Here is a 16,477-nt window from a genome sequence, read left to right on the forward strand (position 1 = left end):
TTTCAGGTTCCCTGTGCCTGGGCCCACAAATCTTGGTGTTTCTTTGCTCTTTTTTGTACAATTCAGCAAAATAAAATGAAAATTCCTTCTATAGAGTCACAGCTTAGTATTCTGGAGTAGGAACAACAAACAGAGGCCACAATTTAACCACTTCACTAATACTACAACCTACATGCTTAAAGTTTGTTTTAGCATGTATTTATATGTGATATTTTAATGAGGTATTTTTATCTGCTCCTGCTTTGCTCAGTTTTTTATGTTATTTTTTTTGTTGCAAACCACTCTGGGATCAGCAACTACAGAGGGTAGAATATAAATGTCTCAAATAAATAATGCAGTCCTAAAGATAAACTTTTTAGAGCCTGCCTGAAAAATACCAAGGATAGGAGCTGCAAATATATGTGCCAGTGAATGGTCATTGGCACATACAGCGTGTTTAATGTGTCCAGCGCTACAGGAATCCAAACAGCTGCTGAGATTCCTAGCATGCTGTTATGGCAGAACACCGATAATAAATGAAATGGGAGTGGGGAGGTAATGATAGCACTGGAAAAAAGCTAAAAAAGAAAATAGAAGCCACCATTTGAAAATATCACATAATGGAAGGGGCTTCAGTCTAACTGATTTGACACTGATAATCTCTTGTTGCACTTGAGGCTCAATTTGATGAGAGAGGTAATATATTTTGGGACCTTTTCCATTCTGGAAGGAGGCATAACATTTAAAATGTTATACATGTAATAATCTATCCAGTTCTTTTCTTGCTATTTCATGTGCTGCCACAGCCCTCATCTAAATCACCCACACACAATGCGAAACAAAATAGAATGTGTGCATGCATTGGTTTTAGCTCTGCCTCTCTACCTACTTTTCCCATTCTTGATTCCATTTTTGTTTCCTTCAGGAGTGCAACCCATGGCAAACATTTCAGACTAAAAGGTTTGAATGAACCATTCCAAAGGGAATTTCAAAATCTCCTTGCCTCTGTTTGCATTATACCCTCACTGGGAGCCAAAGTAACTCAATAGTGGACATTTGTTAGAAACGATAACTTCTTGATGCCATAAAAGCCACAGTTATCTCTAGCTACTGTATCTTAAAGTAGTTTCTTAGAAATGTAAAACATTTCAAAACTTTCTGCTATCTTCTATGAAAGGCAATTGGGAGTATTTTTTTAAATAACAAACATAACACAGCCTTAGATACTCTTTACAAAGTTGTAAACATGAAGGTTTACAATCTGGCCTGAAGTTTTGAGAGGAAGTCAAGATATCTGAGGGGCAGAATAATTGTTGAGTGGACTTTTACTGCATTATTCATTAAGGGCTACTTTTGGCCAACCCCAATGTTTTGGTAGATAGTGCCAGTGCTTAAATGCATGTGACTGAATCCTGGAGTCATGACTTCCAACCAAACAACTTGCAATGCTCAACAACAACAACAACAACAACAACAACAACAACAACAACAACAACTTATATGCTGCCCAACTGACTGGGCTGTCCTAGCCACTCTGGGCAGCTTCCAACAAATTAAAACACAACAAAACATCAACATTAAAAACTTCCCTATATAGGACTGTCTTCAGATGCCTTCTAAAAGTCAATTTATTTCCTCAACATCTGATGTGAGGGCGTTCCACTGAAAATATGGCAGGCTTCAGCTTCAATGAATCATTGTCCCTTAGGGCACTTGGAATATGGGCCAGTGTGAATCAAATGACAGAGATTTTCTTTAGCTCTACAATTTCAGGCTATAGATGAGATATGTTTATGTCTTGCATTTTTAAATATGATTTCAAATCCAATCTTTAAATCAATTAGTTTGGCAAAGAGTAACTGAAGTATAAAATTAAATCATTCTATCTGTGTTGCAAATGCTACAGCTGCAGTTCGTTCAGAAAGTAAGGGGTTACTGCAATCAACATTGGAGCATGGGCAAAGAGGTTAAACATTAGATGATTCATCATGCAACATGTATGTGGACTCAGAGAATGCAGAAATTAACTCACAATCTGTCTGAATAATGAAAATATTAAATTAAGGAAACATTGAAATTTGTCAGGTAGAAAACCACATTTATGAGCCTAATAGATTTGACTATACAAACTGCCTAATAAACAGTTTTGGTGGTGATACAAGTTCTGACCAAGTCTTGTTTATTTTTTTTTTAGCGTAATGGTGTAGAAGAGGGGTGGGTAAATCTTGTGGTCCAAGGAATACAATTATGGTTGACCACCCCTCTGAGGGCCACATACTAGTTCATGCACATGTTAATCACCGCACATACATAACACAAACCGTGCACAAAGACACACCAGGAATGGCTGTTGATGATGAAGGAACTCCATTGCATTCATAAATATCAACTATTTATTAAAAATTCAGGGTACTTAATGCTGCATCCAGTAGCACACTCCCTCCAGTAACTTCTGATGCCTCCAGTAACTTATGTTGCCTCTCACACACTGGAGATGCTCACAAGTCTACCAAAAGGCATTGCAAGTAGAAACCGTTAACTGCCACTTCCTTATTCACTGTGTTTTTCTATCACAAAAGTCAACAAGAAATTTCTCCTCTCAAGATAGCTCTCAATAACAGGTATAGTGGTACCTCAGGTTAAGAACTTAATTTGTTCTGGAGGTCCGTTCTTAACCTGAAACTGTTCTTAACCTGAGGTACCACTTTAGCTAATGGGGCCTCCCGTTGCCACCACACCACCGCCATGCTATTTCTGTTCTCTTCCTGAAGCAAAGTTCTTAACCCGAGGTACTATTTCTGGGTTAGCGGAGTCTGTAACCTGGAGCGTCTGTAAACCGAGGTACCACTGTATTGTGTTTTGTGCTATTTCTATAACTTTGGGCTTTATCTGTTCTCCACAACAGCCATGACAGATCATATCTCTCTTTTTTTGCAGCCATTGGCATCGAGTAATGCTTAAGTGCTCTTAATTAGGAAGTGGCAAAGCTGTGTATGCTTGAGAAGATTTAAGGGGACTTCTTCTTTATTGGCCCTGACAAACTCCTAGAGTATCTTCCTTGGCCCCTACAAACTCCCAGAGAATCTCTGGAACATGCAGTGCACACATGCAACAGTGAACAGAGCAGTCAGAAATACAGACAAACTTAGACTGCTGATGCCAACAAAATTTGGAATGCCTTCAAGGGGGCACTGAAAACCTTTGGGGGGCAGAGTTGAAAAGGGCTATGAGTTAGCCACCACTCCTGCAGTTGCTACAAGTCAAGCATTCTTGCATATAAGTTTATTTCAGCAAAGGCTTTGATCCTTTTTCTTTCAGAACAATGGGATCTACATCCTTGGTTCAGGGTGGCTCTTTAATCAATCTAGGATCATTCTGTTTAGCAGTTTTCACTGTGGTGTTATCGGAAACAATCCTCATCATTGTTCAGGATGCCTTATGAATGTATCCACAGCAAGCTAGAGAACTCAGCAAACTCTGGGTGGGGTCTCACTTTGCACATAGGACGAACTTCTTGTTCATCCCAGTGACCCCACTAGGATTCCCATTCCTCATGGGCATAGGCTAAGGCCAATCATGCCTCAGCAGAGGCACACCTTTTGGTATCTAGTCCACTATTCTAGACTGCCCATGCAGCATTTTGATAGCTGTGGACATTGGTTTTTTAAAACCATTTAAAAACAGATCATCACAAAACAACAATTTGCTGTTTTAAGCTACTAGAAATAAGAGTGAATTCTTCATATTTTGTGGGTTTGCTTTGCTGCACAGTCCACTTTCTCTTCATTTCAATTCAACATGGATAATACCTAAAGCGAATTCTGGCATTTACTACACCTGCAATTTGCAGCAGCTTTCAGATAATTTATGTTGCATTCCTCCCTGCCCTGGGCCTATACAGATTATCAATGTAAAGAAGCTCCTGTGAGCATTGATGGAGCAAAACCGAGGGGTGGTGGTGGTGAACACTGATGTGATCATGTGAAGAATTGAAGCAAGATTCCATTTGTGTTTCATCAATGTGTGCAGGTCCTTGTGTGCACTGGTAATCTGGCCAGAAAAAAAACACAAAATGCCACTGAACAGAAGGTACTTGAAAGCAGCGGCAAACCGCTTACACCCAACAGTTGGGTAAAGTCTGGAATCCAAAAATAGAACAATAGCAGATTGCTAATGCATCAGTGACATGCCACAAACAGGATCAGCTAAGTCAGACAGAGAAAATGTCATAAGGATATCTAATTCTGAATGGCAGCTTTGGCTTCAGATTGTGAAGAACATTGATTAGCCAGATTTGGTGTGGAATGCTATGCAACACTAGTTGTCAATACAATGAATAAACCCAGATCTTCCCCTTTGTCAATATTGTAAAATCAGTAGTCTCTGTCAAGTCTGGATTCAACTGTTTTCTATGATGTGATGATACCAGAATGAAGTGTCCTCATCAAAATACATCCCATTAGACAAATGGACAAGAAAGGGCTAAATGTCACTTCTTATTCTGTTTCGTCTTTTCACCCTCCTATCCCCTTCCTACTTCAGTTTCCACTTCAGAAAATGGCCAGCTTGACTGCAGAATGGGTGTTTTACAGGCTTCTCGTTGGCTAGTTTTGTAGTCATAAAACTGGTGCACATCTGATATCGTTTTGCCCTGTCTGTTTACACTGAACGCCAGCACTTTAATGAGTGTTGCACCATAGTTTTATCAATTAGGAAGGAGGTGATGATTTTAGATTACAAAAAGGTGGGGGGTTTGCACCGATCAGCCTAATCTGCTGTGCATAGTAAATGTAACTAGGACATCGTGATTATTTCTGTTCCTAAATAAAAGTTTTTTTAAAAGAAAATAATCACAATCAATATAAGAATTCATTTGCATCAACAGAGGGAATGAACCACATGACATAATATTCGTTGTATGGGTCACTAAATGATTTAAGCTGTTTCTGGACAAATAGCATGAAAGGTTTCCCCAACATAGCTGTAATTATGCTGTCATTACTTGAGATACAGCTCAAGGCAATGCAACTGTAAGGAGAAAATATATGCTGGTGATGATTTGTATCTGCTTGGAGTGCATTTGTTTAAAAGGGAAAAAATATCTGCAAATCTATTTTTTTCCTAATGAACAGAGTGACTGATCTGCATGTTAATGCAGGCAGAGCCGACAAGATGTTTTGAGGATCACATGATATGCCTTAACAAGATTTATTTTCACCTGGGACGGCATAAGTCTCCAAAGAAGAGAAGTTAAGAAATAAATAAGTGCAGCAGAAAATACTATCAGCTGATAAAACATCACTGTACATGGAGCTTAAAGAAAGTAGACTTAACTGTGCAATCTTATTTGTTCTGTCTACCCAGAAGTGCATCCCACTGAATCCAGTGGGGCTTACTTCATGGTGGGGATGGGAAAGAAATTGGAATCAGTTGTCATTTAAAAGGTGATCTGAAACAAGATGCACAAGGAAGCACTTCTCTGATTTTTACAATGCATCTCTCCCACCAAGTAATGTGTACAACCATGCATATACCAGGTAAAGTGTGCATAAAAATGCACATATCAGTGAAAATAACATACTAAAATGCATTAGGTTAGGGGAAATCACTTTGCAATAATGCATATGTTAGGCAAAATTGCCCACAAAAATATGCATATTAGGAGACAGTCACACTAAAATGCTAGTGGATTTTCACCAGGACTTTTAAAATAAAAATTTGCAAGCTAATGTGGAAATGTGCAGAACTGAAGTTAAGGCTGGAAAAATGAGAACAGATTTGGGCATCCCCACTTCCACGTGAATTGGTATAGGACTGCAGACTAAGATGACTGATGGACTGTTTTCTTCACATGCTGTGTTGCCAACCAATAGTATAACATGAGGATCCCCACCAAGCTCAGAAAGCCAAGGAAATGCCAGACATACACATGTATGAACACGGCCTGGGCCTAAGAAGTTAAAATATTATTACATATGTGCTGCCATATGAAGCAAGACCACTGGCCCACCTAGCCTATATATAAGCATATTATTTGTGGCTTTCCAGAATTTCAGGCATATTTTCCCCAAGCACTGCTACCAGAAGTAAATGAAAACGGATATGTCAGCAAGTAAACCTGCAATTTTCTGCATGTATTGGGGAAGGGCTATAGAGCTCAGTGGTAGGACATCTGCTTTGACTGCAGAAGGTCCAAGGTTCAGTGCCCAATATCTCCATGTAAGGATGTTGAAACCATGAGAATGTGAGCTACTCTCAGTCAGTTGAGACAATTCAGAGTGAGGTGAATCAATGGTCTGACTTGGAATAAGGCAGCTTCCTATCTGTACTACATACTATTGAAATATACACCTCCCTATAATAAAAATCCCCTTCCATACTTTTGTTCAAAAATAAGTTTCCTTCCAAAGTTTCAGTATGATCCTAATGCAAAATAAGATGGTCATAAATCTGATGCAAAGCAATTAACCTGTCAAACATACCACTTTAGTTATGTATCTATATCTGTACATTACTAAAGATATTTCAGTTCGGTTCTTTGATATGATGGGCATTATTGCTCAGTAAAGTGCAACTGAAAAGTGCTAATGATAATTGCACCAAATACTAAGAATTTGGAGCCTTAGGTTGTACTTGGAATGTCAGAAGACATAAATACTATCACTTAATAATTACGCCTAATGATACATTTCTTCCCTATTTTTGAAGGCAAGGTTAATTATCCTTGAGCTTGCATTTATGCTTTATACACACCTAGTTTGAAGACATTAAGTATTTTAATAAAGGAATTCTTATATTCTCAGGATAAAGCCCTGGTATCCCCAGGCAGAGCTGATAAGGAGAGTCCATGGGAGTCACTGACAGTCAATGTAGACAGTACTAAGTAGGATGGACTAACGGTCTGACTTTGCAGTTTCCTATATGTCACAACTCTGGAGAACAATGGCAACCAGAAAAATGACTTGGAGGCTATAGTGTCACCAGCTATGGAGTCCAAGGGGGTTCCTGGCTTTCAGACTGATGCTGCTGATCAGGGGGGTCATTGAACCTGGCAGACAGGATCTCCTTGAACCAGCTCCCACATCGGCATGGCCCATATAACTAGAGCCAGGACCTTCAAAGGCACCTTCTCCTGATCCTGAGGAACCAAGTACCTCCCACATTTCCTCACCTGTCCAACGGTGCAGGGAGTAGTGCAGTAGGTGGAAGGCATTGCTCTTTTAAGAGGCTCTAGTTCACCAAAGGGGGATGGAGCCTAGGAGAAGTGGGCCGGAAGCAGAGGCTTAAAAGATCTCTGTATACTTCTACCGCTTGTCAGAGCAGGCATCTAAGTGGGAGCTATCCGTGGTGCTGCAAAAACTGACCTGCTTTACCCTATGCACTTCTTCAAAGGACCAGAACAGGATACGATGAAACTTTTCTCTATGAAGAAAGGGGCACTTCTGACCAATCCTAATCATAATGTTTTAAAAGGTATCGTTCTTAGGAAACAGTAAAATTGAAAGTAGAATTCTGTATATACTGTATAACTGTATAAAATTATCTGACTCTAAGCAGTTTCATATCAATCCTAACCCCCACCCCGTCAGTGGATCTGGCATTTAAAATTGCAGTGGATCCGGCATTAAAAATTGCATACATTAACCTAAATCCCACACAATATACTTTATTGAAATAATATGCAGGGAAGATGTTGCATGTGAAACAAAGCACATTAAATACACAGTATTTCTGTTTCCTTAAAAACTGGCCAAAATTATACTGCTATGACTCCTATATTGATGATGTAGATGATAACTAAAAGTAATTCAGATTCATCTAGCCCTTTTCTGGCATATTCAAGGTACATATATTATCCTAGTAACCTTACAGCTGCTCTATAAGATATGCCAGTTTAATTATCCTTGTAATGCAGATGTGGGCTAAAAGACTATGGCAGCGAGCTTATCAGAGAGCTAACATTTGAACCAGAGATTTTCAGATCATGGCACATACTCTAAAGTACCAAACTGCACCAGTCCCTTGATGGATTTCAGGGCCAGCTGTTAGGCTACAGAAATTATTCGGTATGGACATTCTGTTGCCCTGTGGCATGGTGTAAAATGTGGTTATATTTGAAAGTGGAAGTCACGTGGGAGGGCCCGTAACCTGGTTTCTTCTCCTTGTAGCCTTTGTAACCATGTTGTTAGTCCCTTACAACTAACCTGCTCAGCTCCATATTGTTAAAGCAATGTGGAAAGCAACATATAATGCCTGGTATTCCTTTCTCCATTCTTGCACACACACCCCCCCAACCCAATGGGTTATATTCAATGTAGCACTAAAGTGAATGTTGTTTCAGCACAAAGATTTCTCACACAATGGAATGTAATCCCCATCTCCTTCCTCCGCATGCTCACTAAATCTAATCTGAGGGTTCCTTCAACCTCTGGAGCAGATTTGGGAATAGTGTGGAGAGCACAGGAAGGAGTGGAAATCCTGTTGTGCTAGTGCAAAAATTTAATCGAATACAACCTAATGACTGCAAACCAATACAGATGCATAGACCATGCTTAAAAGGTAAAGGGACCATTAGGTCCAGTTAGGTTGTGGCACTCATCTCACTTTATTGGCCGAGGGAGCCGGCATACAGCTTCCGGGTCACGTGGCCAGCATGACTAAGCCACTTCTGGCGAACCAAAGCAGAGCACGGAAACACTGTTTACCTTCCCGCCGGAGCGGTACCTATTTATCTACTTGCACTTTGATGTGCTTTCAAACTGCTAGGTTGGCAGGAGCAGGGACCGAGCAACGGGAGCTCACCCCGTTGCGGGGATTCGAACCACTGACCTTCCGATCGGCAAGGAGTTCAGCATGCTTAACCTACTCTTAACTCTTTGTTCAGTTTTGGCTAAGTGACATTCAAGGAAAAAGTGACATTCAGCAAGCCAAGGATTAATCCCTGCCATCTCCAGTACAAAATAGTTTCACGTTTACCATAGAATATTCTCTGTATAAAAAGGCCCTGACTGAGGTCCTGCAGAGCCACACTCAGGTAGAATAGATCAGGTTTTCCCAACATTGTACTTTCCAGATGTTTTGGACTATAGTTCTCATCAACATGGCTAATGGTTAGGGACGATGAGTTGTAGCCCCAAACATCTGGAAGGAACCATACTGAAGGGTGGAGCAGGCTGTACTGGACAAAGTGGTTCAGAGGTCTGATTTATATTAAGGCAGCTTCATATGTAACTTACTGATATTCTGCACATCCAATAAGTGGAATGCCGCAAAATGAGAAAGCAGCTTATATATATATATATATATATATATATATATATATATATATATATGCAGGTTTTGGTGTCCTCGGGTGTCTTCCCGTGTAAAAGTTGGGGTGTCTAGGCGACGTTTCGACGAGGTCTCACTCGTCATCTTCAGGCTGGTGCTTTCGGCTTCTTGTTACTGGAACAGAGCGGGATCTCAGTGTTTGAGTTCCTATAAATACTGTAGAGGGGTGTGGTGTATTGCCTCAAAAGTTCTGGGCAGAGGGGAAGTTCCCAGGCTAGTGTTCTTTTCTTCTTTTGTTCCTTAATTACTTGAGGGATATCTTGAGTGATTTCTTGAGTGATATTCTGAGTACCACTTAGGTGGGTCATTAGGTGTGGATTAGTTGCTAAAGCCTTCGTGTCTTGACCTCTTGAATTTGTGAAGAGTTTTTCTGGGAAGATGGCTGTACTGCACTTAGTTGTGCTTTGGCTTGGCTTCGTGTATAGGGGCGAGCTGTGGTTTTGTGCCCTGTGCCAGCCAGATCTGTGTAGGGATTGCAGGGGGGTGCAGCATCCGGAGGTGCCACTATGGTTTGGTTACTGGATGGTGTCTGTAATTTATCTGTGGAGAGGGTCTGGGTTTGGGTCTGGTGTGGTTGATTGGTGGTGGCGTTCTGTGTGCCTCTGGATCTGGTGTCGGTTTTTGTGGGGAGGGCTAATTTCCAGATGTCTGGCAGGCGGGACGTGTCGTCACGCTTGTTCATGTTGTGAGGGTGTTTCTCTATCTCGATGGCTTCCATGATTATTCTCTTGTGGTGATGTTCCATGTTGAAGAGCAATTTGGAATCTGCAAAATTAATTTCGTGTCCTGTTTCTTTCATGTGTTGGAAAAGAGAGGAAGATTTTTCTTCTTTTTTGACGGCATTCTTGTGTTCTGCGATACGTGCATTTATTCGTCTGTTTGTTTGTCCAATGTACGTGGCTGGGCAGACTTTGCAGGGTATTTCAACACCTAATGACCCACCTAAGTGGTACTCAGAATATCACTCAAGAAATCACTCAAGATATCCCTCAAGTAATTAAGGAACAAAAGAAGAAAAGAACACTAGCCTGGGAACTTCCCCTCTGCCCAGAACTTTTGAGGCAATACACCACACCCCTCTACAGTATTTATAGGAACTCAAACACTGAGATCCCGCTCTGTTCCAGTAACAAGAAGCCGAAAGCACCAGCCTGAAGATGACGAGTGAGACCTCGTCGAAACGTCGCCTAGACACCCCAACTTTTACACGGGAAGACACCCGAGGACACCAAAACCTGCATTCCTGTACCCGTGAAAATCTACGAAAACATATATATATATATATATATATATATATATATAGCTTTTGTAAACAGACTATTTATACACCTCATGTATCATTTCTTATCCAGAGGCTCCTGCTAATCATGAGGTATTTTGTGGTGGGTTTTGGATTTTTGTTTTGTTGTGCTTGCTTGTGTTTTATTGGGACTTAACTACAGAGAGTGGGTTGACAGCATGAAGAGGCATTTCATGAAAGCTATGGACAGCAATCAGATGGTCTCAGCTTCTCGTCACTGCCAAGCAGGGCCGGATTTGTACTGCAGATTGGGAGATGAAAGGCTTCCCTCATCTCATTGCTAATTCCTAAACCACCTGTCCCTCAGAATAGTTAATGAGGGCACACAAGCATTGGGAAATGGATGATCATTGAGATGGTTATTAACACAGAGCTGCAGTCTCTTTTAAATAAAACGTATCACCATATCTGCATCAGTAGTGCTCAGTATGGAAATGATCCAGGACCTTCCAATAATTGATTTTCATTGTATCTACAAACCTATCATGCAAATCACAATCTTCAAATATGCATCTGAGCTTGCATTGACAAGACAAGGATGAAAGAGATTTTTCTGAAGAAGAACAGTATGCTTGACAGCTTGTTTTTGCATAATGATGATAATCTCTCTGAAAAGAACATTGTTTTCAGTGACATTTACTCTCTTTTCAGTTTGACCCTGTTTGGTGGTAATGATATCTGTCCCACTTGCACTTTATTAATGTTTCCAAGTAATGGTTTAAATGCCAATCAGTTTCAAAAGGAATAATTGCATTTACACATGGACATTAGAAGAACTAACTTAGTTCATCAAAAGAGGTACGATTTTCTGCTGCCTAGTCTAATCCCTGTCACACTAGTGATTTGCCACTACTGTTGCAAGTTTGTCAGTAGTGAAAAAGAAGGGAGAGACACTGAGAGGGAAATGGTGGTTTTAAACAACAACAGAGCTTAGAGTAAAGCGGGGGTGGAGAGAAACTGAGAGGGGAAAGTGGTCATTTCAAACAACAGCAGAGGATTAAGAGACACTGAGAGGGAAAAACCACGCTGATTTAAAACCATGACAGAGGTTTGAGTAGAGTGAGCGGGGTGACACTGAGGAAAGGGAAGTGGTAGTTTTTACTACAATTTGAATACAGCAAGTGGGGATTTGGGTAAGGTTCTATTTTGTTAGCCTTTTGTGTTAGCTTCTGTGTTGCACAACAATTAACTTGTTGAAACTTAAAAAAATAAACCCTTGGAGTGCTTCTACCTCTACTTTACTCAGACTACTGTTGTTGTTTAAAACCGCCACTTTCCTCTCATTTATCTTAAGTTTATATTCTGCCCTTCCTCCTAAAGGAGCCTCTTAGGTTTTTCAAGGTTGCCAGGAATAGCATATTTCAGCCAACACATGTCTGGGTAAACAGGGATTTTCAAATTTCCCCCATGAAATTTAATAATGAGAGAGACAGCACTAGGAAGGTCGTTCCACAAATGGGGAACCATCACTTGTCCCAGAACTCTGAGAACTAGGCTGCTAACCATAAAGCTCAAAATGGTTGATAATGAGAGAGGTGCTCTTTTCAGAACTAGGACAACAAGCCATTTAGTGCTTTGTACACTCACAATATTAATTGAAAGTCCATGTTTTCCCACATCATTCTTCCCTCTTGTGCAGATCTTTGATAGAGACATTATTTTGCATTCTTCCACAAGCAGAGGCATTATGGCCCACATAATTATAATAAGGGTTCTAAACTGTGTGAGGCATCTATGCACTGTCTCCCTACTTCAAGTCTTCAGTCCCAAAGCATGGACAACAATGATATTGGGAGCATGCCAGTGAAGGTGGGCCCAGCAAACTGAACTCTGACCTCCCTGTCATGTGCTTCAGTGCCTGAATAGAGATTGTGTTTACCACCTTTCCAGAACATGTCCTATTCTTACTGAGTAGCTTACAAATGCTTATGTCAGGATTCAAAAGCCATTGCTTGCAAACCCAGACACATTTTACGATTGCCCCCAAGCTCGGTGGGACACTGATGTATGCCCTCCAGTTATCTAAATGTAATTTTCAGCATTCACTGAAGTGTGCCTGAGGAATTGGGTAGAACTTGGGGAAGAGTTATCCATTTCCCCAGTATTACTCTGGGATTGCCAGCATTCGTATGGGATCATCTTTCAAAGAGAAGCCAATTATCACATTAATTGCATCAGAAAGACAGTCAATGAGTGAACTGAAGGGCACAAATAGACAAACAAGAGTAAATTAAACATTTCGACGTTGCAGCACATAAGAATGCCAAATAGATTTCCTTTTGAAAAGCAGATTGCTTATGATTATCTATAAAATGTATATATCTATATAATGGGTGACTAATACCTTTTACTGTTAAGTACACCTGCATTGTCCTCGGCGTGTGTTGAGTCTGCACCGAACAAGTATAGGGACCATCATCTGAGACATCCACGTTCTGTATCTGGAGGCTGTACTCCTTTTTGTTTGCTGTTGCAATTGAAACTCGAGGATCTACTGACCACTTGTCTCCTCCTGCAAAAATAATACTTGATCGGTTCAGCCAGGCACCTTTTGAAGCTCCATCTTCCAAGTAACACCTGTAGATTTCAAAGAAGAGAAGCAATTAACTTTTTGGCATATAATATACTTGTTTAATGTTTACATATTTTGAATTGGATGCATTCCGAACTGCAACTTGTAATGGAAGAGTCTAATTTTGCACAAAAATGGCAAGCCAGTGCAAATGACACCTGATGATCTATTGCTGAGTAGCTTTCTATTTTCTGAATGCCATCCCCTCCACCAAAGGGGGATAAGTTTTTATTAGCAGTATCAGTATCAGAATTACAGTTAAAGTCCCCAAAGGCAAAGATATACAGACGAAATATACAGTGAAATGCAATAACTCAATCAGTGCACACAAAACAATATAAGGCAAAACAACCATAACAAAGGAAAACCCATGATTGCATAATGTAGATGTTTGAAAAGTTGAATAGATAAACAGAACAATTCATGCAAGTTAAGAAATCCATGTTCTGGATGCACCTTGTCTACATTCTCCAAGGTTCAGAAACAAAGTACTGGGATGAATAGACCTAACTTTAACCTAGCAAAATGCCACTCACATTAGATATATTTTTATATACTGAACAAATTCTTCCTCCCTTAGACAATGTGATAGAACTTTTGAACTATGGACATATCATAGAGAAAGAAAAAGGTTCAGTAGTGAAACACTGTTGATGAGTTTAGCAGTATGTGTAGATCATGTATAGATCTTGCAGGTTTATTAAAAAAATAAAACAAATTGTGAAACCGTAGGGTATTGCAACAAGAGAAGATGAAACTGGAGCTCTATTCATACTAATAGAGACCATTAAATGCTGGGAAGTAGCGATACTCAGGCCATTGTGACAGACTTCTGCCTCTCTAAACTTCATTTTGAAAATGTTCAGCTACAAATTGAAGAGTGGTTTTTTTAAATGAGCACAAAGTACAGCCACAGAATGAAATACACATCCACCGAAAAGGGTTTGACAGAATCTCTACACAATCCCTCAGGGGTTTGAACACCGTGCTGAAGATTGCTACAAAATCCCAAGCTGAATTCAACAGGGTAAGTTACTGCCAACAGTATGAAACTAATCAGTTGAAAAATAAGGAACATGGTATATTGTAGAATCTAATTTGCAGCCAGTTTCATCCTCCTGCCAAACCAATCCTGCCCTCCTCCCCCCCCCACCCCGGGGAAAAAACAGGAGGAGTCTTTAAAGGTTTGTATTAAGAGAAATACTTTCTTTCCATATATATTTTTTCAAGTAGAGAAATATAGCTTTAAAAAACCCCCACCTAAAATGTGACTATGTTGTTAAGGTATGTGGTCAAACATTCAAAAATAGATATTCAACATGTCACTGTCTTCTGAGAAATCTATTCACGCTAATTGGGAATTAAAGATAATATTAATTAATGACAGAAAACTGAAAAGGATTTCTCAGGTTTTTGACAAATATGCAAAAAAGACTAATTGCATTTTTATTAAATAATTCAATCCATCACCTTTGATGGAATGATTGGAACATTCTCACTTAATGATGCATTTTAAGTGAAATGTGGATACAGTATTTGCAAAGTATCAACGGGGCAGAAGCTTCCCAAGAGAGAGAAAAAGCCATTAGGTTTTTTTGTGCAGAACGATGGACTGGAAATGCAGCACACTGTCTATTGCCAAAGTCATGCTTAAATTCATATACTCCAAATAACAACAACAATAATAATAATAATATTTATACCCCACCCATCTGGCTGGGTTTCCCCAGGCACTCTTCAGTATATACATACAAGAGAGCCATCATTTTTTCAAGAACATCCTTTTTCTCTGAAAATACAACTTAAGGAATTGGATACGCAACACTACATCAAACTTTTAAGCACATGTTGATATATCAAGTGATGAAACAGGCTGAGGCCCTTGAAAGACCACCATCAAATCCTGGGAGACAAGTCGAACCCCATAGGTATAAGGAAGGTGTTATGGGGGTAGAAGGCACTCATGCAGAAGAAGAATGGAGTGCTAAAGTGCTTTTAGCTCACCATCAGTTTATTATTTGTGCTCCGTACACAGTGTCCAACCCTTAGGGCATTGGTTCAGCCTTTGTGGTACGGAATGAGACATTTTTTAAAAATTGCACAATGAATTGGTAACATAATTACTTAAAATTGCATATTGAGAACAAAGCCTTTTCTACTTACACCTTTGTCTGTTTCATGATCATTATGTGCCAATTGGCGCTTTTCAGTATTGTTGTTACAGGACAGTTTGAGCCAGCCTTGAACATCAAATCAATGCACGAGCATGCATAGGAAGTTTCCTAATACATCTGCATGGATCAAGAGGTCCTTAATGGAGGGTAACATATGGTACTTCTGACTAATTATGACTAATTTGCTTTTGCTCATAAGCATCTTCTGCTCTGAGCTTGACCTCGATATTGGAATTGGCCTTCTAGAAACCATGATTCATGGAAATGCATGAAGCATCATCCTAAGCATGCTCATCCAATTGCTTGAGAATCAATGCCTTCTCAACCTGCTCAATAGGAATCAGGCAGGATATGCTCTTCAAGATGGAATTTGGGTTTTAGAATGGAATCTGGAATATATGTACCTAATAGCTAACTTAATAAGCCCCCTACATAGGCCAACACAGCTAAGAAGAGCCAGTGTGGAATAAATATATAATATTAATTTTCAACAAGGGAGGGCAAAAAAACTGAAAAGAAGTACAGAACAATGGGGAATGTTATCAAAACACTTACAGATGACAAAGGCATTTTAGGAAAACAGAGAAAAGGCATGGCAAGAAAGAGGTGATTAATTGCCAGTGCAGTTTAGGGAAAGGGCATAAGTCAGTGGCAGAGCACATAATTCAATACTTAACATCTCTAAAGATGCTGGAAAAGATTCATGTCTGAAACAATAGGAAGTTGCTGTCATCTGTGTAAACCAAGGACGTGGTTGGACCAACTCCCATCAGCCATTGATAGCATGCCCAATGTTTGGGTTTCAGACAGGAGCCATCCTTCCGTATTCATGGTAAGACAACAGTGAGTTAGATGGCCCAACCTTGTAATACAACATGAAGCATCTTCATATGTTCCTACTGTGAATGTATTTATAATTAGGAACAATGCTGTTTCTCTGATAATATCTTATGTGTTGTTGTTTTTCATGGAGCTCATATCAGGGTACCTGCCCAGGGGATTAGATTTTTGAAGCAAGATGGAGGTCAGTAGAGCTGAGGTTCTGGAACTAATGGGCAGATAAGGTAAGGTAAGGTTAGGACCTCAGACAATTACCAAGGTGTTGGCCCTGGACCATAGTTT

At 39.9% G+C, this 16,477-nt stretch overlaps 1 protein-coding gene across 2 annotated transcripts in view; it reads right to left on the reverse strand.

The window, feature by feature from the left end:
- Positions 1-16,477, reverse strand: part of NEGR1 (neuronal growth regulator 1) — a 444,891-nt gene that overhangs the window by 244,533 nt on the left and 183,881 nt on the right. For both annotated transcript variants that reach the window (XM_083510584.1, XM_083510583.1), the window contains exon 2: positions 12,954-13,186. In XM_083510584.1, the coding sequence (XP_083366710.1) occupies positions 12,954-13,186 (233 nt within the window). The remainder of the gene's footprint in view (positions 1-12,953; positions 13,187-16,477) is intronic.

Source organism: Podarcis liolepis, assembly GCF_965112155.1.
Source record: "Podarcis liolepis genome assembly, chromosome: 6".
NCBI lineage: Eukaryota > Metazoa > Chordata > Lepidosauria > Squamata > Lacertidae > Podarcis > Podarcis liolepis.